A 26,791-nucleotide genomic window follows, 5' to 3' on the forward strand; every position below is an offset into this window, starting at 1 on the left:
GGTTGTGAGAAAAGAAGCCCTACACATACATGTCAGCATGGGCCAAAAATTAGATCTGAAAATCTGAATTTTGTAATTCTCGATTGATCGAGGAGGTGTCAAGCAGGTGTCGAGGGGACAGAAATTTGCTCGATCAATCGACCTAACTATTGAAAGGTGTTGAGACTGCGATAAGAAGCAACTGAAGAGCTCGACAGATAAGCCAGGTGTCGAGAGGTATCGAGCAGTTATCAAGCTTTAAAATTCAACACTTTTTCACTTGATTCTTGGACAGACATGCATGGCTTTAACACTTGAACTTGAAATAAGGTTTCTTGAAGTATTAAACACATCCTAGATCTACCCAAATACAAGTAAAGTGAGTTTTGCCAAAGGATTAGACAATTACATAAAATAGTGACATATGTTCCTAACAAGTGAATCACATATGTCCTAACAATCTCCCCCTTTGGCAATCCGTGACAAAACCATAACAAACAAATGAACATATGAGAGAAGTCATAAATCACTCAACTCATATTCACTTGTTGAATACAATAAAATCTATCCTAACACAAACTCTTGAAAAACTTTGCAAGAAAAGAGTTTATAGCAAGTAGACTTTGACAACCTATATTTCTGAAACACTTTAAACAAAACTCATCAAGGCATCTTTATGTGAAACAAAAATAATAGATTGCATACAAATATAAGAAACATGTGTATAAAGATAGAAAAGAAACAACTCATGTAGAGGTAAGTGAAGAAAAACATACATCATCATATATATATATCAAATATAATCACAATGTATGTAAACATGGTCACAAGACCGGTGTACAAGAAAAATGAGGTAAGCAATCCCCATAACAAGATGAAATACATCTCCCCCTTACAGAGACATGTATTTTTCCCCCTAACATGTAGAATCTTAAAAAGAATCCACATATTCTCCACACTTTCTCCCCCTTTTTGTCATGATTGACAAAGGGTACAAGAAGCTAGAAAGCTTCACCCGAGAGACATAAAAATGATCAAGGATGATCAAGGGGGCACAAGAAATCCATATAAATACATGAATGTAATGAAATAAGATGCTATGGATGACAAGATAATAGAAGGATGCAAAACATGTGAAAAACAAATCTCTCAACAAGAAAAATGTTATGCACATAGATCCCAAAACACACACACACACTAAAAAAGTCTAACCAATTTTATATTTCAAAAACAAGTCAAGACAATTTAGTGAGCATACATTAACACATGTAAACCTTGTGATGGCTAAATCACATTGTACCTGCACATGTATCAAGAGTAGCAAAGAATATTGCGTGTTGCGTGTGAAAAAAAAAAAAAAAAAAAAAAAAAAAAAAAAAAAAAAACATCGCAAGATTGCATAAGTGTATACATGTTATGACGATTTGAGATATGAGAAAATCACTTTAACTCACACATAATCATAACTGTTTGATGGAAACTATCACCTTCGAGGTACATCCTATAACTCCCACATCTCCTAGAAGACACGCTTGCAATCATATTTAAAGTATTTTGATCTTATTGCTTTTTATTTTTCTTTGCATATTTTTCTTTTTAAGCAAATCATGAATGGGCATATAAGAGATAGAAAAAAAATACCCAATTATGTTAAGCTTTTAGCATTCCAATTTTGCTATGCTGAAACACACAAATGTCATTGACATTGCACTTTTCCTATGCCGAAACATACAGATGTCATTTCATGATTGGCGGGCAACAGTGGTGAGATGGTTATTTATGCCTTTCTCTTAGGATTTTCTATTCCTTCCCATCAAAAAGAGTGATACAAGTGTTAAGTACAAGAGATAACTTAATCTTACTCGTCACAAACAAAAGCCACAAAGCTCACTTGCTTAGTTGTGCATAGAGATGCTCATCTAAGTTACAAAAGATACAAAGTTTAGAAAACTTTGTTTCAATGGCCATCCAAGGTACACAAGTACCAATATACACAAACACACACTATATTTGTAATTTTTCTGATTTTTCCTTTTTATTTTTATTTTGAGAACAAAACAAAATAAAAACTAAACAACCAAACAAAAACAGACAAACAACATGAAAGCATGAAAGAAAGATGCATATGCATGAAGGCATGATAGAAGGGTGCAGATGCATAAAAGCACGATTCCAGAAACAAATAAGAAATCAAGTAAAGAGAGTCCTACTTTAGATAGAAAGAATTAAAGCAGAGGATAAACAGAAAAGACAACTAAGTCTTAGGCTCCTTTCACACCTACACAGAACGAGTCTTTGGCCGTGAAGATGAAAAAGCACGTGTCCTAGTATGTCTACTAAAGGACATAGAAGAATTAAAATTCTCCTAAAAGTGAGTTAAAAAGCCCAAAGCTTTTAATAACTCTCCAAACAAAGGTGTAGGTCCTTGAGAGGAAGTCTGTGACCATTTGGACAATTGCTTATGAGGATACAACTTAAAGCAATTATAACGAATGTATCTAGAAACACCACAATGGTGACAAACATGATGTCTAACAAAGGATTTAGAATTAGTCAAAACAGTTTTGGATTTCATACCTTTATCACCTATCTCAGATTGTGGTACAAAGACAGTCCTTGATCTAGAAGCCGTGGAAGAGGAGGGGCCACGATCCATGACAACAGGGGTCAAGAATCACACTTAGGAAATTAATCCAATCAAAGTGTACCCACTCTGATACCACTTGTTGGGAAATTTAGACCTCGGTTGATAGAATTAATAAGTTTTAAACCCAAGTTGTTAATTAGATTTATTATAAATAAAACTTATTAAAACAAACAAACATCAATATCATGTCAAAATCATGCAGCAGAAAAATAAATAAAACAAGATATGATGACCTAGGAAAACCAATGAAACAAACTAGTTTCACAGTAAAAAATTGGAAGGAAACCTTCCCGAAAAGCAATTCACTATAGTAAAGAGAAGTTTCAAATCTAGAAACCTTTGTCCCTAGACTCTACAATCCTCGTAGATGAACTCAAAGCAGAAACCTTCTACCGCTTCAGAACTTCTGAACTCTTCAATATATGAATGAAACCCTTTTTGCACGGATCACAGTACGTGACTAACCAATGATGCACAGCTCCCAATACGTGACTAACACACCAACTAGAAGAAGATTTTGGCTGCAAAGTTCTTCACTCCATCAACAATGAAGATCAAGAAGCACTTGGTTACAAAACCCAAAGGCGCAAAGACGCAGTAGCTTCTTTTAAAGAGAATAAGGCATCGGTCACCTTTTGCATATGTTCTCCTTGTATTCTCTTATGTGATGGCCTCTAAAATAAGCCTTATATATGTCTAGGGTTGTGAGAAAAGAAACCCTACACATACATGTCAGCATGGGCCAAAAATAAGATCTGGAAATCTGAATTTCATAATTCTCGATCGATCGAGGAGGTGTCGAGCAGGTGTCGAGGGGATAGAAATTTGCTCGATCGATCGAACTAGCTATCTAGAGGTGTCGAGATTGCGATAAGAAGCAACTAAAGAGCTCGACAGATAAGCCAGGTGTCGAAAGGTGTCAAGCAACTATCGAGCTTTAAACAGCACTTTCTCACTTAATTCTTGGACAGACTTGCATGGCTTTAACACTTGAACTTGAAACAAGGTTTCTTGAAGTATTAAACACATCCTAGATCTACCCAAATACAAGTAAAGTGTGTTTTTTCAAAGGATTAGCCAATTACATAAAATAGTGACATATGTTCCTAACAAGTGAATCACATATGTCCTAACAAATCCTTTGGAGGTTAAATTCTCATATGCTTTAGCAAGGGTCATTCTTAGGTCGGAGAATTCTCAACGGGCTTTCTTTGTGAAGCTTAGGTAAGCTAAAGTTTGTTGAGGTATGATGACACTTACATTCACAAGATTGGGTGCTTTAGAAGTGGTCGCTCCTCCGCTATATGTCTTCTTGGTTGGAGTCTTGCTTTCACCTTTCTCCAATTGCCCATTATTAATGGCATCTTCAATCTTAGTTCCACAATCACACAATTCCCCAAAAGAACTAATAGGCGATGACAGGAGCCGACTATTATATGCCGAAAGCAAATACTTGATAATCATGTTAATTTGGTCCTTCTCATTTCATCTATTAACCATCCTAGATGTCTTTCTTTTCCACCGTGTCATGTATCCATAAAATGTCTCCCTTACTCCTTGCTTGGTGGTCTCCAAGTCTCTTAGAGTTACATCAATCATGGTATTGAAGATGTATTGATCCACGAATAACTCTACTAGCTCATTCCACACATTGGTCTTATTCAGATCTAAGCTATAGTACCACCTTGATGCACCCCCTATAAGTGAGAGAGGAAATGCATGCAAAGTTTATTTCTCATCCAACCATTTCATTTCAACAATGCTTAGATACCTCCTAACATGTTGCTTTGGATCTCCAATCCCATCAAACTTTTGCGCATTAGAGATCTTGAACTTGGGAGCAATGCGATGGGAGTCTTGGAGCCCAATCCACCCATGTTGTAGAGACAATCATCCATTCCTTAAGCCTTGCGAAATGCTAGTTGCATCTTTTCCTTCATGGCCATGCTATCTGCGGTGAGTTTCTCAAATTGCTTGTTCTTTTCATATTCAACCTTATCCTTTTCATCCCATTCTTCTCCTTCATCTTTGCCATGTATCTCTACGTGTATAGGATTTTTGAGATTGCTTTCCTCTAGCTTGGAGGGACGACCTCTTATCTTTTTGAGGGCATCACCTTGTTCTTCTATTGCTTTGAATACCTTTTGTGCAACTATGTCATTAATCGAAGAAGCCATTTCTTCTTGAGATACTTCTTGAAATGACTCCTCTCGATGTGTGGCCTCAACCTTAATCAAACATCTTCCATTCTTCTCTTGGACCCAAATTGGAGTGGGGACGTGCTTACTTGATCTTGGTGGTGCAATGGTGCCTGGAAAGAAGTCCCATTTTATTAAGCCTATGTCCCAATTAAAAGGTTCTTTTATTAATCTTAGATGTTCTTAGAAATTCTTTAAGTCCATTTTAATGAAGGCTCAATTACAAAATCACTCCCTTTCCTCTCATGAACCTTGCCCCTTGTTTCATTAGGCTTTAGTCCATTTACAATGAAGCTCACATCTTACTTTTGTGGGCTTTCATTAGAACGTGCCTAGAGATTTTCAACCCTTTGTCTCAAATATGGGCTTACAATGTATCCATCACCTTTGGGCTCTTCCTTTTTCCATTCATTATCATCATTTTTTTAAGTAGCTCTCTAGCTAGAACATATTGTAGCATTCCTTTCAAAGTCTATGAATTTCCCATCATTTTGGCCTTGGCATACAACAAGGAGGCCCAAGATTAGGGAATTTCATATTGGCTTTTGTAGGATGTTGGATACTAAGTCCATATCATATTCGTTACCTTAGGCCGAAGGTTCTCCTTTTCAAGAGGCCTTTTGATTTGGGCTTATGATAGCAACTAAGCTATGTTCTTATGAACCTTTCAAGTTAAGATATACCTTTGGACTTTGGGACAAGACTCTTACATGTGAGAACTTCTTTTCTTTTCATCCCATTATCTTAGTGTATGCCATAACTTTTGGGTCATCCTCAAATTTTTATACATCTTTTATTTGTCATTTAGAATTAGGTGAACAAAAGATATATGGTTGAACAAACAAGAGATATGAAGGGTACCCTCTTAATGATAGGATCTAGGATCTCTCTAAGTGTAGGTAGGCTCCTTAGAGCAGAAGGGATAGATCAATAGGTCATTAGCAACTAGGTGGTCCATGACTCCAACCTTGGGCATAAATGTACTGTAGTGGATTGGTGGTAAATTGTTAATGTACTCAAAGCCTATTATAGGCAATGGCACAAATTGTGAGTTGGTAGGATGAACTCCGAAAGATTTTGGCCCGAGTGGAGCCTCCACCTTCCCACTTATCACCAACTGGGGTGAAAGGGATAAAAAAACCAAGTAAAGTGCGTGCAAGCAAATATTGAATAAGCCTTTATTAAGATTAGGAAATAAGATACATTGGAATCAAACTCTCTATCCCCAGCAGAGTTGCCACTGTTAACATAACCTGGGGGAAGGGGGAAAGTACGCCTCGACCGAGTGGATCGAGGCAAAGAAGGAAATGGAGTCTCCACCTAGATTAGGTCTAGGAACCATAAATATAGCACCATTCATGGAAGGACAGATCTACTACTAGAGCACATGTTTGGAGTTTAAGTATGGAGATGGGAATGTGCTAAGCACCCGACCCTACCCGACCCGTTAGTCAGCTTCCACTCATTGTGTCTAATGTCTTAATCTCATTAAAGGCATATTCAAAAATTGTATTCTAAACTCACACACACACTTGTATACATCTAAGCAATCAACATGGCATCACATTGTCCCAAACCCTAGTATACATCTATCACACATGTCATCACATCATATCCAAGGCAGTTACATATCATGGCAACGATCAAACAAGCATGTTATTATATCCTTGGCATGGCAAACAAACTTACATATTCATGTTCATCAAATCAAGGCAAGATCATATCTCAAACAAATGCATGTTCATGTGAATGCATGTCTTAGCTCGTTGCACCACAGCACCTATGCATTAATGCATGGTCATGTTATATGCATGTTCATGGCAAAACAAAATATAAAAACCCTAAACTAGCATACAAAGAACAAACAAAGCAAACAAACTTAGAGGCAGAGACTCATAGGCATGAAATAAAGCAAGGCAAGGACATATTATATAAGTACAATAAAGAAATAGAAGAAAAAAGGTTTGGATTAGGGTTTCTGGGCATAAACATGCGTGCGTATATATAGGACCTGCGTGCACAACCCAGTTGTATGCATACGCATACTTCAACTATGCATGCACATGCAGAATGCATGCGTACGCATACACGCCCTAAAACCCTAACCCAAAAACACAAGAACATAGCAAAACATAAACTTAAAACTAATAACTTAACATGTGTAAGGTTGAATTTGTTCAATCATTTTGTTGGCTTTATTCCATGCCAAATTTGCTTATAATTCAACATTTAGAAACCCTGTATTTAGGTAGGAATCATGTAAGGGTAGTGTGTGAGAGAGTGTGAAGAAAAGCTCAAAAGTGTGCAATCAAGAAGAGCCTCGCAACTGGATCTCGTGACTGGCAAGTCGCCAAAATGGCACACGTGTGACACATGCGGGGGGAGTTGAAGGGTCACACCCAAGGTTGTCAAAATCGGGATTCTACGTAGGACCGTGGGAGGTAGATAGGATCGTGAATCGTAGGATCAGATCGTGGATCGTAAGATCCTACCTATTTTCAGATTTTAAGCAAAAAACCTATTGATAGTGATTTTGTATGTTATATAATCACTTAAAATATGAATTCATCCATTAAAAAAAAATTGCATCATAAAATGTAATTTGCACGCACTACATTGTTCTTATGTCATTCTAACGAAACAAAATATTTTTAACTTTTGACATAATGTATCTAAAAAATTCAATACATGTTTAAGTAGACTAAGTACCAAAATATTATCTACACATATGGAAAATGTTTTCCAAATTCTAAGTTCCAAATCCAAAATAAGTTAGGCTAGTTAGCATATAAAAACTAGCTAACTACAAATTTACAATATGTAATCCAAAAGAGAATTCTCAATCTAAGGTAAACTAACTAATTACAAATATGAAATCCAAAAGAGAATTCCTATTTTGAGGTTCTTCTAATCTAATCACTGTCATTGTCATATCCCATTTCATCATCTAAATATTTTAGGTTTTGTTTTTGAAATCGTTAAACTTAAGTACTATAGGTTTTTTTGAGATTTTTTGTTAACATAGGGGTAAATTTAGGACTTCAATTCATTATTGGGCTTTTGATAACCCGTTGGGCTTGTGGGTTTAGGTATTATCTTACCCAAATGAATCCCACTTAAAAAATAAAAAAAATAAAATAAAAAAAATAAAATAAAAAATTCAATCCAAATGGTAGGATCGGTAAGATCGGTAGGATCTCATACGATCCTACAATCCTATGTGATCCTACACGATCCTACATACGATCCTATCATTTTTGCGATCCTGTTACGATTTTAAACTTTTTGGTGAGGTGGGATCGTAAAATCGTGCAATTTTACGATCCGGATTGCGATTTTGACAACCATGGTCACACCAGCTGTTGAACTACAGGACAAAACCTCCAGTCTGGCAAGGCAGTTAGCTCACGACTCAAACTCACAACTTGTTCCAGTCGTGAGCTCGAGTCACCAGAACACCCTGTTTGGTTGTAACTGACTCTTCACATTCCATACACACCCTACTATAAATATCCTTATACCCATGAAATGTAGAGTTTCTAGAGAGAATTTTGAGAAAGAAACCCTAGAGAAAAATAAGATTGACTCATCCACAATCTTCATCCTTTGATTCTCCAAATTCCTCTACTCTCACCCTCTCCATTGATACATCCTTGAGAGGAACATTAGCCAAATCCTTATCTCACCATGCCCATATCTGTGAGAAAGTATTTTGGTGCTTGGGAAGCAGTTCAGAAGGGACCAATTCATTTTGGTTGATGCAATGGGCTATTGCGGGATCCAATAAGCTAGAAAAGACAAGGTTCGATGTAACCCTGTTGGAGTAAGAAGCTTGGAAGGTTTAGGTACACTGGGTAGATTAGGCTTGGAGGGTCTTTTACTATTCTTGTATCCCAACTTTATTCTCTGGAGGATTATTGACCGCTTGGAGGGTGGCAGAGACGTTTTACGCCGAGGACTTCAGTTTCCTCTTCGATAACACATTGCTGTGTTGTCTTTGTATTTGCATCTCTCTTCCCTTAATCTTTGCATTTTAATTACTGTTATGGTTGTGATTAATTATGGTTTAGATTGTTTTACCAATTTTGTTTTAACTTATTATCATATTTCGCACATACATTGTTTGATTATGAGCTTGTGTTGGTAATTTGTAAATTGGGGGTCTAAACATTCATAGGTGTTTTATACACTATTTGAACATTCAACATGCTTAAAGCGATAAAACAAATAAAACCTAAACTAAGTAGGCATATTGTAACATAAATAAACAAGAAAAACAAAGAAATTAAGATCAAAACAAGGAAAAGAAAAGCAAAAGGAACTAGAACATCATATCTCAAAACACAAAGCTCCCTATCTTGATTTTGACCATTCCCCTCAGTCAATCTAGTCACAATCTAACATAAATCAAATAGTAAACTTTGAAATTCGAAGATCAAGACCAAAAAAGGCCTCAACTAGAAAAATATTGACTTCAGGATGTTTTGTAAAAACTCCATCTTTGATTCACTATTTCTAGTGAATCTAGTGTTTTCCCTTAGGATTTTCATTGTGTTTTGAATATGTACCATGTATGGCTTTTTATATTCAGAAAATAAGGGTTTGGAACGGGTCCCAGATAATGTGGGATTCATTCCAAAATCATTTTTTAATGCAGAAAAAACTTATCTTTCATAGTTTCTGGAACCCTAGCATGCACGTGCATGCCCGTGTATGCATACACATGCATGAAACATGCGCACGCAGATCTTGAGCATGCATGCCATAGGGTTTTTGTGGCCTTTATTTTCTGAAAATAGCTTATTTAGTTCATAAAGAGTTATATTTTTCATAAAACACTTTCCTTAAATCAATTTCAAACTGATTAGGCCTTAAACTGACCATGGGCTTCAAAATTCCTACATCATTGGGGAACAAGGGCTTAAGTCGTAAGGGGTACAAAATGCAGTGTCTACATGCCCCCACCAAAATTTTCTTATCATCATCTTGATCTCATAACAAAGAACTAGAGGTAGTTTGATACAACTCATGGCAAAGGTTGGAATGGCTTGTACCACCGCTTTAAGTAAAACTTTTCCACCCGCTTAGGACAATAGTTTCTCCTTCCACCCCTGAAGTTTATTCCAAACACACTCTTTAATATAATTTAGACTAGCTTCTTTTTTTTTCCCCCCACCACCAATGACAAACCAAGGTATTTTTCATACTCTCTAACTTTGGGCACCCCCAGGAAATTTGAGATTTCCTGTTTTCCTTCAATAGTAATAGCTTTACTGAAAAAGTAGTTGTCTTCCCTCTATTTATTTGCTATCTGGATGCTTGCTTACATAGAGTTAAAATATTCTAAATAGTGTGTAAATCTCCCATAGTTGCCTAGCAAAAAAGCGAACTGTCATCTACAAAAAATAGGTGACTAACCCGTGGCCCTGTTCTACACAAAGAGAAACCCCTGATCTTGTCCTCCCTAGCTGCATCTTGAATTAAACGGTTTAAACCTTTTGAACACAATAAGAATAAATATGGAGATAGAGGATCCCCTTGTTTGATTCCTCTTGAATGTCTAATTTCTCCATTTGGTTCCCTATTTACCAAAATTGAGTAAGTCACTAATCCAATACATTCCATGATAAGAGAGACACATTTTTCACAAAACCCATCTTCTCCATAGTTTTTTTTGTAAAAAAAAAAAAAAAAAATTCCACTTGGTCATACGCTTTGCTTATATCGAATTTTAGGGCCATAAAACCCATCTTCTTGGATTTTTAAGTCTTCATGTGATGGAGAGTTTCAAAAGCCACTAGGATATTATCAGAGATAGCTTTGTTAGACTTAAACACACTTTGAGACTTAGAGATAAGATGAGGTAAAAATATCTTAAGCCTGTTTGCAATAACCTTTGAGACCAGTTTATATAAAATATTACAAAGAGAAATAGGACGGTATTTGAAACAAGAGTTGGACTTTTTACTTTTGGGATGAGGGTGATGAAAGTTTTGTTTATAGATTAAGGGATAGAACCTGTGTTCAAGCAGGTTAGTACCATTGTAGAAACTTCATCCCCTATATCACACCAATAATGTTGGAGAAACAAATGAGGCATGCCATCAAGCCTCGGTGCCTTGAGAGAGTCCATTTGATTTAAAGCCACATCTACTTCTCCCCTTGTGAATCCCTCTTGCAGCATAGTGTTCATATCTTTAGTCACAAAGCATGGAATGTCTACCACGGCCGAAGCTATATTGCTAGGAGTAGAGGACGTGTAAACACCACATTTTGTACCCCTTATGACTTGGGCCTCTATTCCCCAATGATGGTAGTACTCTAAAGCCAAAGGTTGGATTAGGGCCCAATCAGATGAAAATTGACTTGAGGAAAATATTTAGGGAAAATATAACTTATTTTTGGAAGAATAAAAATATAATAGGAAAAGAAAGGCCACTGGAAACCCTAGAGTGTACACACACATACACGCGTATGTGTACACACACTTAAGCCATGCGTACGCATGCTTATGGCATGTGCACGCATGCACGAGCATGCGTATGTAACTAGGTTTCCAGAAATATGTAAAGAAAGCTTTTTGCACTTATTTCTAGTTTCAAATGAATCCCACATCATCTGAGAGCCACCCCACACTTTATTTTTCTACTATTTAAAGTCAAAAAAGGCATTTTTTGAAGGGAGGACAAAAATGATGGCAAAACACACAAGATTCACTAAAAAATAGTGAATCAAAGAGGGAGTTTTTCACAAAACATCATCAAGTCAAATTTTACTTGATTGGAACCTTTTCTAGTCTTGATCTTCGAGTTCTAAAGTTTGCTAACCCATTTTGATTTGGTTGTGAATAGATTGACTGAGGGGAACGGTGAAAATCAAGCTCTAAAGAGTTCTAGTGTTGAGGTAAAGGTTCAAATTTTGGCTCTTCACTTTTCTTTGTTTTTTTTTTGTTTGTTTGTTTGTGTATATGTTATAATGTTTTAACATATCTGTTTAGTTTAGGTTTACGTAATGTTTATATTAGAAGCATGCTAGGTTGTTAGATTTCTTGTTTTCTGTATTTTTCTGTTCTGAGTTTCTAGGTTAGGGTTTTGGGCATGTATGCATGCGTACGCGTACTCGAAGTGTGCGCACGCATAACCTATGTATGCACATGAACACCCTATGTATGCGCACGCACACTTGTGCCCAAAAACCCTAATTCATTTCTATTTGTTCTTTCTTTGTTTTCTTTACATGTTTAGCCTTTGTTTAACCTAGTTTTCATATCTCTAAATATTTTTCTATGTATTTTGTTTTGCTTTGTTTTGTTCTATCTCTTTGATGCCTATTAGGGTTTTAGTTTGTTTACCATAGACATGCATATGAACATGAACATGCATTGATGCATAGGTGTTGTGATGCAGTGAGGTAAGGTAAGTCATGCATAATTACATGAACATGCATTTAATTTAGATGATAAGCATGATATGGCTGATGAACGAGCATGAATATGCTTGGTTGAATACCATGGTTTTGATGCTTGGTTATCTAGACATGCTTGTCTAGATCTATCTTAAGTTGTTTCAACACTTGGTAATGTATGCTTAATGCCATGATAGATGAATGCTAGGCTTAGGGATGATTATGCCACGCTATTTACTTTTAGATGAATGTTAGAGTGTGTGTGTGTGTGAGAGAGTTAAAATAACATGTTAAATATGCCTTTAACGAGATTAAGACTTGAAACACAATGAGTGAAGGCTGACCCACAGGTCGGGTGGGGTTGGGTGTCTAACACCTTCCCATCCCCATACCTAAAATTCAGACATGTGCTCTAGTAAAGATCAGTCCTTCCACAACGGGCACTATATTTATGGTTCTTAGACCTAAATTAGGTGGCAACAACATTTACATCCTAAACCATGGTCCACCCTAGGCCAAGGCATACTCATCCAACCCACGGCCATGAGTGTTTGCGCCCACAGGATGTGAAAAGGTTCTGATAATAGTTGGTAAGTATATGTGAAATATCCTCCTCATCTATACACAACACCCCCTCTGAATTCACCAATTCAGCAATTTTATTCATTCAAAACCAATGGGTAGCCTTACTGTGAAAATAACGTGTATTTTTATCCCCTTCATGCAGCCATAACGCTCTAGAGTGTTGTTTCCACATCTTCTCTTCTTTTATGAGTAGCCCATTTATTTCCCTTTTTAGTTCAGTACTTTATCCATACTTCCCCCCTAGTAGCTACATCCTCGGCCTCCCGTAACTGGTCTTTTTTTTTCTTTCAAACTTTTTATGACATTACTAAAAGCCACTCTACTCCACCACTTCAGATTTAATTAAAACTTCAGTATTTTTTTCTCCACTTGTTCTATTTGATCACCAGGAAAATTCTACCTCCAAGCCTATTCAACTAATTCTTAGCAACCCTCCTCTTCTAACCACATTTATTTGAACCTCCAAGGTTGTTGGTTTTTCTTTGGAATCCCCAAAGGGAATATGACCAATGGCTTATTATCCAAAGACCCATTTTCCAGATGAACTGCTTTGGTCTCAGGAAATTTTTCCAACCAATCCATCGTGGCTACTACTCAATCTAATCTCTCCTAGATAGTAAAACCTTCCCTCTGTTCGTTATACCATGCGAATTTTCCACCCACGTACCCCAGGTTTTTAAAACCACATTTGTCCAAGGTGTCCCTAAAATCTTGCTTTTGTCTATCCAATCTTAGTCTTCCTTCCAATTTTTCATGCACCCCAGTAATTTCATTGAAGTCACTCACACAAATCCACAGCATGGAATGTCGAGACTTTAATCTCCTCAAAGTTGCTCACGACACAAAATGGTTATTTGTATCCACGGGTGTGCGTAGTTCAGTCAATGCAGTTTTTTCTCAAATTTATCACCAAAATGATTGAGATCGGTTTGCCTATAACTGGAACTGATGAACACTACCAAGGATCAATTTTTGACCTACAGTGGTGCAGTTTTTTGTAGTCAGTTTCATTGGTTTTTTCGGTTTGAAAAATAAATAAATAATGCTAGTTATCACTCAATCACAACATTACTTATTATTTTCTCTTTGCTTAAAACTGTAGAAATGCAGATGTTATTCATTTTAATTTAGCAATATTTTTTTTATTGATTATTTTAATATTTATAAAAGTACAAAACAGTATGACTATTAGTCACCAAGCCTGCAACATATCAGGCACCTATAGGCTATGGCATTGTAGTCTAGAAAATAGAAATATGGCTGGGAAGCAATACCTACATACTAAACTCTACCCCACCCATATGTTCTCCCATTATAACTTTGTAATTTATTTTATTCATTCTCAAGATTCAACATTCAAGTCTCAAATCGTTCATTCTCTACCTGTCTTCTTCTTCATTTTGCTGCCCAAGTCTATAAGTCTCTTCTCTTTTTATCTTCTTTTTACTTTTACCATACTACTTAGAGCTATGCAAAGAAAAAGGGCAAGAGGCAGATCTACATAAAATTGGGGCAAATTTGAGCAGATGACTAGAGGCTCAGGCAAAAAAATAGATGTGGTTGCGGCATAGTTTTTCTCCTTTTTCCTTTATTGTTGTCTCTATATGTGAATTGGTCGGTATGGTTTGTGTGTTGGTTTCAAAAATCAACTCCAACTGTATCACCACATCGATGTCGGAAGGATCACCAGGTTCCATTCGCTAGCATCGGTTCCTATGACCGGCCCAAAGTTCGGTGTGGTTTAGTTGGTGAGCTTTGGTTACTGCTCACCCCTATCTGTATCTAGTTCACCGTAAAACCCCATAAATCTCCACTCATCCTCTTTCTCCTTACTAACAATGACATCAATATGATTAGGAGAAAAAGTATTAACTAAAAAATCCAATCCTTTTTCTAGAGCACTACTACGCACCCTCCCCTAGATTCTCGAGAGACTTCAATCATACCACCAAATTTATACCAAGACCACAACAATTCCAACATAAGAGACTTATTGAGTCTGGCAAGGCTAGTAAACAGCCTCTGCCAATACAATAGAGTTTTCCTAATCATTTTGAGAAACTGGCCTCTTCTTCGTAGGTAACTCATAACAATCATCTCCAATAAGGTTTCGTTTTGCAGGAAGAGAACAAACCTTTAATGAATCCCCCTCCTTTTTATCCCTCGGTGTCTTTTTCCACTTCCTAGTAACCTGGCCTTCACCTAACCCATCTGCTTTGCCCAAGTTTGAAATATCCTGTAGGATTAATGGAGGAGCATGCCCACTGAAGTGAGAACTCATGGAGGCACGTGATATAGCGTAAGTCAAACTAATTGGTGGGGTTTCGGGAAATTCCTCAGAGAAAGGTTCATAAATTCTTACCTCATTTGAGATAAATCATCCCGAGAATAATGCCATCTGTGTTATCGTATCTCCTTAAATCTTGGTCGATCTCTTGAATCTTGCTATCCAAATTTATTCCCATCGTGATTGGGGTACCTATTTCCCAAATTGGATAACCCCTAGTTGACTTTAGTGCTAGAATAGTTTCATTAACTTCACCCTCGAAATCAGTAATTTCCATATCTTGCGTCTGTTCCACCATAGTTGGTTGTTTGGCAGTCCCCCCTGCCACCGGAGAAGACCCTTCACCACGCCCTTGGCTATTCTGGTTCTTCTTCTTTCGGGTTTTGTAAAAACCAGGAACTCTAATCGCTAATTTTCTATTCAGTGGAGCTGGGGCAGTTCGAATCCAGGAACCATACTCTTGATCTTCCTGTGTTGAAGTTCCATCACTCTCTATCCAATGATCACAATCCTTGTCGACATGATTTAAGCAGCAACACCAATAGCAGATATTAGGCAGCCTTTCATACTTAAAAGAAACCCAACCCTCTCCCTTATCCCCATTTTCAAAAGAGATAAGACGGCCACGACAAAGAGGGAGAGTTATGTCAATTGAGACACGTACTCGCATAAAACCCCCACCCTACACTTCTGAGATATCTGTCGACTTATCAACCGAACTAATAATTTTGCATAGTTCCTCCACCACATCTCATTTCATAAAATTGGCTGGAATATCATGGACCTGAACCCGTAGAGAAGCATAGTTAAAAACCAGATCACGTACATTCATCTTTTTTTTTATAATGCTGAAGCATCATCAAATGTCTGTCAAAACTCCAAGATTCGCTTGCGAAAATCTTATCAACTTCCTTTTCATTATCAAATACAAAAAGCACTACATGATCTCCTGCATTTTGACTTCAAACCCATTTTTTGATCTCCACAACGGGTTAAAATTCCTTATTACTGCCTCCATGTTGAGTGCTCACTTTGTAAGGAATTTTGCTGCAATAATGAATTCAGTCGAACACCTATTTTTGGACAGATGAAGACCACCACATCCCCTATCATTCAGTGAAAGGTGGCTCCAGTGTTTTGTAAGACTCTCCATATTGAGAGAGCAATGGAATCTCACACTCATGTTTCCCAAAACCCTGGAATAAACAAACCACAAACCCTGCCGATAACAGTGTTACCTTTGGGACCTAAAGCCTTACTAGAAGGGATAGACAATTCTACTGCCGAAGAGAAGCTAAGGAAACTAGAGTTTTCTTAATGACAGAGAAACTTAATCTTCCTTTCAACATTGATAGCATTTTCTATATGAGTTCTAATCATAGACATCATTAGGATTTAGAAGGACAACCTTCTTGTCATCTTTGCACTTGAGTTGTTCTCAAGAACCCATTTGCCAGAATAAATTAACAAGTGAAGCCATGATATATGTTTCACAATAGTTTGGTTTGCCTAGGGGAATTCGTATTGGCTACGTTTATAGTTGAATCTCATTACTTTTAAAGAATATTTGATGTTAGGTTCTAAAAGTTTAGAACAACTGGCAAACCGTGAGTACAAACTTGTCTAGGTATAGATCATAGAATCTATAAGTTATATTAGACAATGCTCAAGGTGCTACAAGTCAAAATTCAAGAAAAAGGAAGCTATAGGTTCAGGAATTCAGAAACTACCTTGCTCGACTAATTGAGAGAACAGGTTCAACCGATCGAGACACGTTTCTACATATTTTAATTTTGGCCCAACAACTCATTAAGTGATTATGGTTTTAGATCTAATTCTCATAGTATATAAAGGAAACCCTAAGACACGTTTTGATATGACCTTGGAGATGCTATTGTGAGATCTAAAAGGTATTGTGCCTTCTCCTTTCAAAGTCATTACCGGAATTCCATCTACATATTATTAGAACTGGTAGATTTGAAGTTGCTGCAACAAGATCATACATAGCTGATGATTTAAAGTTTTGAGGGGAATCTCAGAGTCACAAATGTGGATGTTTGTGTTCAACAAATTCAAATAAAAGAGTCCATGAATTTGGAGTTGCATGTAGTCACGTGAGTAAGTACTACAAGAGATAACTTTAGATTTAGGAAAAAATCTGTTGTAAAACTTCCATTCTATCATAGTGAATTTGTTGCCTTGAGAATAGTTTAGGTTAAATCATTCCCAAGTTTTTTATCTTGAAATTGGACGGTTTCATTGGTTTTCCTAGGTCATCGTTTTGCTTGTCTTCTTTACTTTTCTGCACTTAGTGATATGATTGTATATATTTAACCTAGATCTGAATAATAAACCTAAGTATTAGCTTGATTAACTAAATAGATTAAACAATCTGAATATACAAGGGTCTAAACAAGACAACATTTGATTTCAGGCTTGATTGGTTTGACCTGACTTTCATTTCCATTTCTATTTCCATTTCTATTTTCTTCCTCTTCTTTATTTATTTATTTATTTATATTTTTTAATACATATTAAGCTCTCCACCAGTGACGAATTTAACTATAAACATCTCAATTGAAAGATGTTAGGAAGTCATTCGACCTGACTTTCTTTAATTAGATAAAGTGAATTGATTTGATATGTTTGGACTTAGGAGATGATCTTTTCCTTTATCTTTTTCCTTTTTTGAGGGGTGGCGGCCTGGTCATAGAAATTGTAGACACAGCTATTCTCAAAATGAATTTATTATGAGCATAGTTATTTGTCACCATGTATTTATGGTGTATGAGGTAGTTGACTAGAAGTTATGGCATCTTAGAAGCATGAACACCAACTCTTGGATGATTAATCATTTGACTTTTATGTTCCAATCAGCAAAATAGTCCAACTATAGGCAGCTTTTCGGGTGTAATTTTTATGATCTTATTCTTGGTCTAGGGTCCTTACCAGGAGATAAAGAGAGAAATAAAAGTGGATTCAAAGAGCGAAGGTTACAAGAGAAATTGTACGGAGAAATACGGTGATCGTATTTTCTGTGGAGAAATGCACTTTTTATAGAAGTTTACATTTTTTTTAACTTTCTTAACAGGCTCTATTTTTTTTTTTTTTTTTCTTTTACTTATTTGCTCCTTGTTGTCATTATTTCATCTTTGATTTTCTTTTAGTCACCAATGACATTATTGGCTTTTTCAATCACTCTTGAATTTGGATGAAGATGAATGCATAAGTATTTTTAATCTTTATTGTTATTAACGGAAAAAAACTTAAATAGTCCCGAAGCACTACTTCAAGTTCTCATATAGGGGATGTGGGGTCCACCTCCTCTATGAGAGTCTAAAGCCGTTCCGGGACTATGTAAGAATTGTCGGTCATTAACTAATAATTGTGTTGTTGACTTCTTTGGTCTTTGTTGTCATCATTTTTGTCTCTAATTTTTGTTTGGTCACCCAAGCCATTATTGATTTTTTGAATCACTTTTGAATTTGGATTATGATAAATGCACAAGTTTCTTTAGTCTCCATTATCATTGATTATCTTGTTAACTTTTTTGTGATTATGTTATCATTTTGTCTTTAATTTTCTTTTGGTCACCCGAGCCATTATTGATTTTTTGAATCACTTCTTAATTTTGACTGATTTTCCTTTGGCTACTCACATTATTGGTTTTTTGAATCACTTCTTAATTTTGACTAAGGAATTAATATGTGAAGAGCAATAATTCTTACAAGTCAAATTAAATGAGAAAAACTTTCAACATAAAATGAACTAAGGATTATTCTGCCACTAGTTTGGGTTCACTAGCCTAAATCCACTACCTTCCCAACACAAACTCACAATTCTTTTACTATGTTCAGTCATCAGAATAATTATATACCACAACTTAACAGATCTCCTTTTACGGTTTGTCTCTTGATACCTTCATAGTGTGAGATATGAATTTACTATATGGGGGGAGCCGGGTGATCATGCAGCTTGTCAATGTATAGTATTTCCAGGTTATTATATTTCATAAATTCCACATTTTATTAACACCAGTGCAAAAAGTCAAGGTTTGCAGCCAATATTCTTCTGAAATCCCTTGGATTGTGAAAGCCTCAAAAATATTTAGTAAAAGGCTTGAAAAGTCACAAATATTTTCTCATATCCAAACTCGATCAGACTTCATAGAGGAAAAGGAACCCAGTCCTACCACATCATAGGTACAGGCGTACGGCATTCCACAAGAGTTATCAAAAAGGATTAACATGCAAAAATATAGAGCGAGAGAAAGAATGTCAAAATCTCAATATTTCCCTTCTTGTTTAAACTTGGCAACTATAGCAATATGAGACTACATTGATCTTGAGCATCCATTTACGAGTTTGTTTATTTGTTTGTCATGGGCAATCAATCAATATTCCATTTTCCATTTTGATTTTTCAAAAAACTATAATTTACAAAGTATATTTCCCAAGACCTCAGATATAAACCTGTGAGAGAGAGAGAGAGAGGGGGGGTGTCAGGGGTACTAGACTGACCAGTAGTCATTAAGCTGTACACTACTACTACATTTGCAAATGACTTATTAAGGACAATCTGCACAAAGTTCTGCAGAATTCCATATACAAACGTCCAAATTGATATGCCCAGAACTACCAAGAAAACAAAATGGAATCAGAAGAAAATCTGTTGGGTGAAAATCCTCGAGCCATCCAGGAAAATTGTGTGTTGCTGATTTTAATCTCAAAGAGCTGCTTCCTCTCACTGATTCAAGATCATACAAGAACCTTTCCTTTGATGAGCTTGGCCCAATACAAGTTATCATGACCGTGTTCCCTATCCTTTCAACACCCTTGTTAAGGAGAAAAAGAACACCGTCATCCTCTGCTTGAAGAACAAGGAATTGCTCATTCATTCCTACGGAGACAGCCAATGGACTATTGTACCTGAAGCGCCTTCCAGAATCCCAATGTTTACTACTAAAGTGTAGTGACAATTGATCAGATGAGCCCACAAAGTTGCAGTCTAGAAGTGGACATGAACATGGTGCATAGGTGCATGTTTCTTCATGGTCATTATTCATGTAATCCACTGTTTCATTGCACCCGTACTCTTTATTCCGGCACGGCACTCTAACTGAATCAACCACCACCGCAATATCCCCACAGACTACATTTTTATTCCTGACAAGAACTGGCATATCTCCCTGTAGAATCATATCCACCAACCACATTCTTAATTTTATTTTATTTTTTAAAAATGCATGAGGATACAATGAATAAATATAAAATTGAAGCTAAAAATCCTATTTATTTATCTAGGAACATGTGAAAGTAGTCAAAATCCAAAACTGAACATGGAAGGTCAAACTACTTCATAACTCTCATTTCTCTCTTTTCCTCTTTTTATTTCTTCTTTTTCTTTTTCTTTTTCTTATATATATATATATATATATATATATATATATACACACACACATATATGGAATAACTTCCTCAAGAGAAATAAACATTGGTATTGGGAGAGTCTGACACGGTTTTATCATCCAATTCAGAGAAAACAAATATTTATCTGCTGGATTAAGTAGTACTCAGCAACAGACTATCCCCCGGAGCATCGCAAGCCTACTAACTATGCCAATAACCATTGCTGATAAACAGCCTATACAAACAATAATTTCTTCTGTCTATCAAATTTTGGTTGGATAAAAAATTTACTTAAGAGATTTAGTTTATTCTTTTCGTCAGCAGTAAGAAGTCCTCAATAAGTTTAAGGGTAAAAACACAAATGGATAAGCTCTCTCTCTCTCTCTCTCTCTCTCTGTGTTTACTTGTCTTTTTTTATTATATAAGCTTCAAGGATGGAAGTAGATCTTTAATATCCAAACCATTTATATACTGCACAAAATCAATATGATAGGCCACTGATACAAATTTTCAGTACATTATTTATGTCCACCAAACCATCTGTGCTGTACATTTTATCATTCCAGTGTTTTATTTCAATTATATCTCAACTCTTTCCTTTTTCTTCCTCTTTTTTTTTTGGGTTGGGGGGTGGGGGGTGGAGTCACATGTGTTAATCATAATCATAGCATGCATATAAATGGAAAGTCAGGGATTCATCTCAAACTTTATGTTCACTAAGATTGATTAAGTGAACGTTTGGATACAGCTGAAATGATTTTTCAGCTGCGTCCAGCATCTGTCAGTGGGTCCCATGCATTGTTCATGAGATCCACAAACCTCTTTTTTCAACAAAACTTTCATTAAAAATAGGTCTCACGGCACTATTTACATATTTAAAAATTATTTTACTACAGTATTTCAATTTTCAGTTTTTAGCAATAAGCGATATCCAAACACACCCTAAGTGTCTGTTTGGAAACAACTTATTTAGCTGAAACTGAAAACTTTTTGCTAAAAGTATGGTAAATAAAATTAAAAGATAGCTAAAATAGTACAAAGGGACCTATAAATAGTACCAAAAAGCGTAATGGAACCTATGAATAGTAGCAAAAATAAACTAAATAATAAAAAAAGTTGGCCTTCTAAGTCAATGCCAAACGCACACTAAAACATACCATACGTATCACAACCCCTCCCCACTGTCAGGTGACTCTATGGTCAAGAGGAAGAAGATGACAAGAAGAAAAACATAAAGAATAAGAGAATTAACTACCTCATCCATGGTGATTTCCCCATTTATTTGTTCTTCGTCAGCCTACATAGTAGACAAGCAAATTAAAGTGTCAAAATATTTGAGCTCATAACCAGAAGATCTTTTTATGGGTTATGACTTATACAATATCAGGTCAATGGACCTTAGATGTGCCACTTGTGCCATGCCTAAGTTGCCCGCCAAATTAAGTTACAGAATAAATTCTTTGTATATCATTATCAAGGCAACTCAAGATGAAAACTAGGCCTAGGGCTCAACAACTCACCCTAGGCTTGACATGGGCAAGGGACAGATCCAGGTTGTCAATTTAGAAGTGCAAAAATGATTAAAAAAATTCAAAGAACCGGATTATAATATGATAAACTCATCAATAAAAATTCCATTTATATACCACCATTAAAGAGGACTAAATCTGAAAGAGCATAAAATGCTGTTTCATGTGATCCATCATTGAGAAGATGACAACCAAGCCATGGAGGACTATTTTTTTGTGTCCAAATCTACCGATATTGTGTCAAAAAGACGAAAAGGCTATTTGGCTCCAATTTGATTGGTTGGGCAAAACAAGATTGTTTACAGGAATTAAAATAAGAAACCATTTCTCACATAATTTAGCCTAAGGTCTTAAGACCAACTAATCATATCGCACGGGTTCAATCCCATATGGGTGCATGAGTAGTTATATGTTAAAAAAAAATAAAAAAATTAAAAAAATAAAAAAAAACTCTAAATTTAAACAATTCCAAGAATCTCAAGTCAGGACTACCTGGGTCCCCCCCTCCTGCTCAAAAAGAGGACCACGCTCAACCCCCGTGCTTATGCTGTCTACTGGTGGGCCATCCAATTGATCTCTACACTCTGGGTACTCCATACCAAGGCATCTCTCCTTAAAAATCACCTGCAAAAGAAAAGCTAGATTGACAAATACGTACATACTTTATACTATAGCATGTTGAAAATTTAAAACATACCTCTCCTAAACCATAACCACCAAGCTTTCTTTCTCGTTTCTCTCTCTCAGTAATCTCATCCTCACCCCATGAAGACAAGCATGGAACAACTGCAGTGGCCAAAGGACCAAGTCCATCAACAGAGATACTCTCATAGTAAAAGAGCTGAAAAAAATACAAGTTCAGTGGCAATCAATAATACATCTGAATAGTTTAAAATAAAATCATGAAAGCTTCTCTAAAAGAACTTAGTATACCTGGAGAAACAAAAGGCAACCACCAACTGCCCGTTGCTTCCCTTGACGAAAGCGAGATACTTCTCGAACTAGCCGATCAAGTAAAAATTTCCCCCAGTTGTACTGATGGACAACATCCATATTCGTCAAAAAGTGGAGGAACGATGGGCTAACATCCAGCCTTGCTGTTGGAGACAAAAGGGTGCCCAATGCATAGAGGACAAATGATCTCTTAAAATCCTCTCCTGCTTCAGGAGCTGCCAACCGCTCCTCTAGAAGTCGCACTGAGATCCCACGATTTGAAGCATTGTAACTATGACGTAAGACTGCAATCAAATCATCCGGCCCTGAGTTCACTACATCCTTTCCACTAGCCGCTAACCCCATCACAAGCTCCACATCTTTTGGGGATAAAGGAATCCTCTCACCACAAATCTCCAAGCTGCATCTTGTAGTGTTGAACCTCTCCAATAGCCAAAGGCACAAACTGCGGCGGAGTGTCCTACATCTAAGGCCAAGGAGGCTGCCAAATCCCATGCTCTTCACAGCAGCCTTCTGTTCAGGTGTGAGGCGCTGTAACACATTGAATAAGCGTCCAGGAGAGCATCTTGTAACCAGTTTAGTCTGCATTACAAAAGCTGAACAATTCACCAGATGCAAAATCATAGATGAGAAAACCATCACCAATAAATATACTTTACCTGTTTCCTTGGCTTAGGGGTACGGGCAGGAGCCGTACTCAAGTAGTTATCCCACACCTCACGAGCACGATTAGTGTATTTTGCTTTCTCCTCAAGGCTCATAGACTTCCAAGCATCCGATGCAGCCTTTGTGGCCTGAATTTGACAAAAGTCATTATGAACAACGATTTTCTTGAAAACTTACATTGAAATAAAAGATAACTCATTGTTAATCAATTTTGGAAGTCAATCATTAGGCTCACAGCTTTTAGGCCAGATGACTCAGGATGGGAAGCAATGTACTCTTTGATAAACTCCCGGCTACAATATTAATTTAGACATTAGTTTTTTGGTAACAATACCCAAATAGGCATGTGCTCAAAGTAGATCGTAATTCCACGAAACTAAGAATTACCTGAAGTACACCCATGAGCATGCAGGACGAGGAGTAGCAACTTGCTTCTTCTTCTTCTTCTTTTTCCTTTTTTCTTCTGAGACAAACTGCTCTTCAGCCTTTCGTTTTTCTGTTGCAATATCTCCTTCATTTGGTACCTGGACCACAAGAAATGTTGCAGGGTGAGCATCTGGAATAACTAGTGAATTACAACTCTAACATACTGCAATTGGTGCATTGATCTTTGCTTTAAATACTATTTTTAAAAATCCTATGAAGAAATGTTTTTCTTCGAAATAGCAAAGTAGTAAAAATATAGTTACAACAGATAAGATGACTTATGAACAAAACTCCAGAGGCACCTGAAACGTAATATAGCTCACTAATTCTAAAAATGAGGAGTGTAATTAATTTCTCACAATTATTTGTTCATTATGCCTTAAGCAGCTTTGTGTGGTAGATGACATTCACAAGCATTATACAACATTTTTGTATGTTTTTATGTAGAATTTAAAGGGTCCTTGAAAGAGAATGATCAAAGCGATGTTTATGGAAAATTAGTGTCATTACAGGCTCGGGCAGGCTGTCAAATCTTTAGTAATTTTGCGGAACAGGAAGATTTCTTAAGACGTGACTTCTAGGAAATATATTTGCTTCCTCAGCAGCATGTTTATCGAATAGGATACTTTGCCTTTTATTTCACCATCAAGCAACTTTGTTTGGCTTGCTTCAAGATTAAGTAATTTGACATTAAGGTAACCTCCTTAGAATTTTTATCCATTATCCATTGGGATGGCAGTTTTGTCAGAGCTGCACAGAACTTAAAGTGGAGTCTATAATCTCCTTTATGGACCTACTGTATGCCACCGAAGTGTGAAGAGGAAAAATTGTGTTGGAAATTGGAACCCAATGTAGAGTGTTTGAAGTTCAGTCTTTTTACAAAGTTCTAAAATCTAATGGGGGCTCATGTTTCACCTGGAAGAGCATTTGGAAGCCCAAAGTTTAGGGTGTGGCCTTTTTTTAATTTGGAAGGTAGCTTTGGGGGGAATTCTTATAATGGATAATCTCAAGAAGCAGCATGTTATCGTGATTGACCAGTGTTGTATGTGTAAGAAGAGTGGGGAGAAAATAGAATATGAGCTAGAGACAACTGATTTGACAATAGTTCAATTGATAGTATTCTTATCTTTCTTGATAAGCTCAACTGATGTCACCCATATTCCAGTGATAGCCCCCCAAACAAACTTCCCCCTTTTGATAAGTAATAGTTTGAGGTGAAACCTAATGTGTACATAGGATGTGTACATCAAGTGCCCCCTAAAAAATTACATTCTGAAAGAGAGAGAATCTATAAAATATACAATAGAATGTACATCACAGAAGCCAAGAGTACAAGATCTCTATGAAAAACAATGATTTTTTTTTTTTTAACTCAATAACCGAAATCTCCAATCCCTTGAATGTGCAATTGTTCCTCTCCCTCCATAAACAAAGGGAGGTTATGTCCTAAACAAAACAGATGCTAATGTTTACTAAAACCAATTCCTCCACCCAAAAAGTAAATCCACAACTCTCCTCTCCTAGGCATTACCCACTGTAGTCTAAAACATAGAAAACTAGAAAGGGCCAAATCTGACAATCTTGTGTTCTCTAAGTAACATACTCTCTCTAGGCTTTCAGTGACACTATTATTCTCTACCCCCAAAAAAAAGTTTAAATTAATAGTCAATGAGCTCTAGTTGAAATGGCACTTCCTCCTCCCCTATAAAAATAATGGGATGGAGGGTGAGGTCGTGCATTCTAAATCTATTGCAGGCATGTGTAACTCACAATCAATTTTTTTTTTTTTTAAAATAAATAAATTAATTAAATACTTGAAATTTTAATTTTATAATTAAAAACAATAAAAAATAATTTTTAAAAAAAAGTGTGTGTGATAGAGGAAAAGCATAGAATGTTTCAAGGTGATACCCACTGCCATTGAAGAGGTGCATAAAGCAGTTTTCAGCTTTTTTTTTTTTTTTAAAAAAAAATGGTAGTAGCCATTGAACATGGCACACTCCCACTTCTCTTTTCAACATAAATCTAATGCCTTTCAAAATATTAACAACCCCCCCTATAAATCATACATTAAACCCAACTCAAAAACACATTTGCAGACCATATACAAATCAAATCACAATGCAATACTGGGTGGGTTGTACCTCATGCAGTCACACATTGTACCTCCACGGTTACATAATATATCATACATATACATATATATAGCTGAAATTTACTTCAATGAGAAACAATTTATCCAAAAAAAAAAGTATAGGGTTTGAGAAGCCAAACCATTTCGCTGAGAACCAAAGCTCGCTGTTGAAGAGGGAAATTAGGGTTAGGGTTTCTGAAAGGGCCAAAGATTCAGTGAAATCTCAATGTGAATTAATTTCTAGTTGAGTCTCTTCTTCTTCTTCTCCTTCTCTGCAGACTCGCAAATCTCAGTTTTCGCGCTGTGTCGGACTTGTACCTTCTCTCAATTTATTTATTAAATTAATTACCAATTACGGTCCCTAAAAGTAACTTTCTTTTTCTTTCTTTTTTTGAAACCTAAAAGTAACTTTAACATGTTTCAATTTTGTTCTTTAAAATGATTTTTATACTTTATAATTTTTGTTTTCCAAATGGCGAAATATCATCATTTTGAAAAGTTAAAAAAAAAAAAATATATATATATATATATATAAAACTAATAGTAAGATCAGATGAAATTAATATATTAAAAT

The 26,791-nt window shown here is 36.3% G+C and overlaps 1 protein-coding gene across 2 annotated transcripts; it reads right to left on the minus strand.

The window, feature by feature from the left end:
* Positions 1-19,532: 19,532 nt before the first annotated feature.
* LOC115975732 lies at positions 19,533-26,553 on the minus strand. Of its 2 annotated transcripts, XM_031096638.1 has the most exons (9): positions 26,358-26,553; positions 24,045-24,181; positions 23,893-23,950; positions 23,651-23,785; positions 22,971-23,573; positions 22,735-22,878; positions 22,530-22,661; positions 21,764-21,805; positions 19,533-20,288 (listed from the first exon to the last, which is right to left on the minus strand). In XM_031096638.1, exons 1-9 carry the CDS (start codon positions 26,358-26,360, stop codon positions 19,668-19,670), a joined length of 1,875 nt encoding a protein of 624 aa, XP_030952498.1. In that variant the 5' UTR covers positions 26,361-26,553; the 3' UTR covers positions 19,533-19,667. The 2 variants fall into 2 exon arrangements, with proteins under 2 accessions (XP_030952498.1, XP_030952499.1); XM_031096639.1 differs by lacking the exons at positions 23,893-23,950; positions 26,358-26,553 and having other exon boundaries at positions 24,045-24,130.
* Positions 26,554-26,791: the final 238 nt, after the last annotated feature.

Source organism: Quercus lobata, chromosome 2, assembly GCF_001633185.2.
Source record: "Quercus lobata isolate SW786 chromosome 2, ValleyOak3.0 Primary Assembly, whole genome shotgun sequence".
Taxonomy (NCBI): domain Eukaryota; kingdom Viridiplantae; phylum Streptophyta; class Magnoliopsida; order Fagales; family Fagaceae; genus Quercus; species Quercus lobata.

What these genes read in the sequence shown, in the direction of transcription:
- LOC115975732 (XM_031096638.1), bottom strand. An exon ending in GTGGTTATGGTTTAGGAGAG is followed by an intron (nt 22,662 to 22,734) that starts GTATGTTTTAAA and finishes TTTCTTTTGCAG; the next exon opens with GTGATTTTTAAGGAGAGATG. An exon ending in GGGAAATCACCATGGATGAG is followed by an intron (nt 20,289 to 21,763) that starts GTAGTTAATTCT and finishes ATGATTCTACAG; the next exon opens with GGAGATATGCCAGTTCTTGT.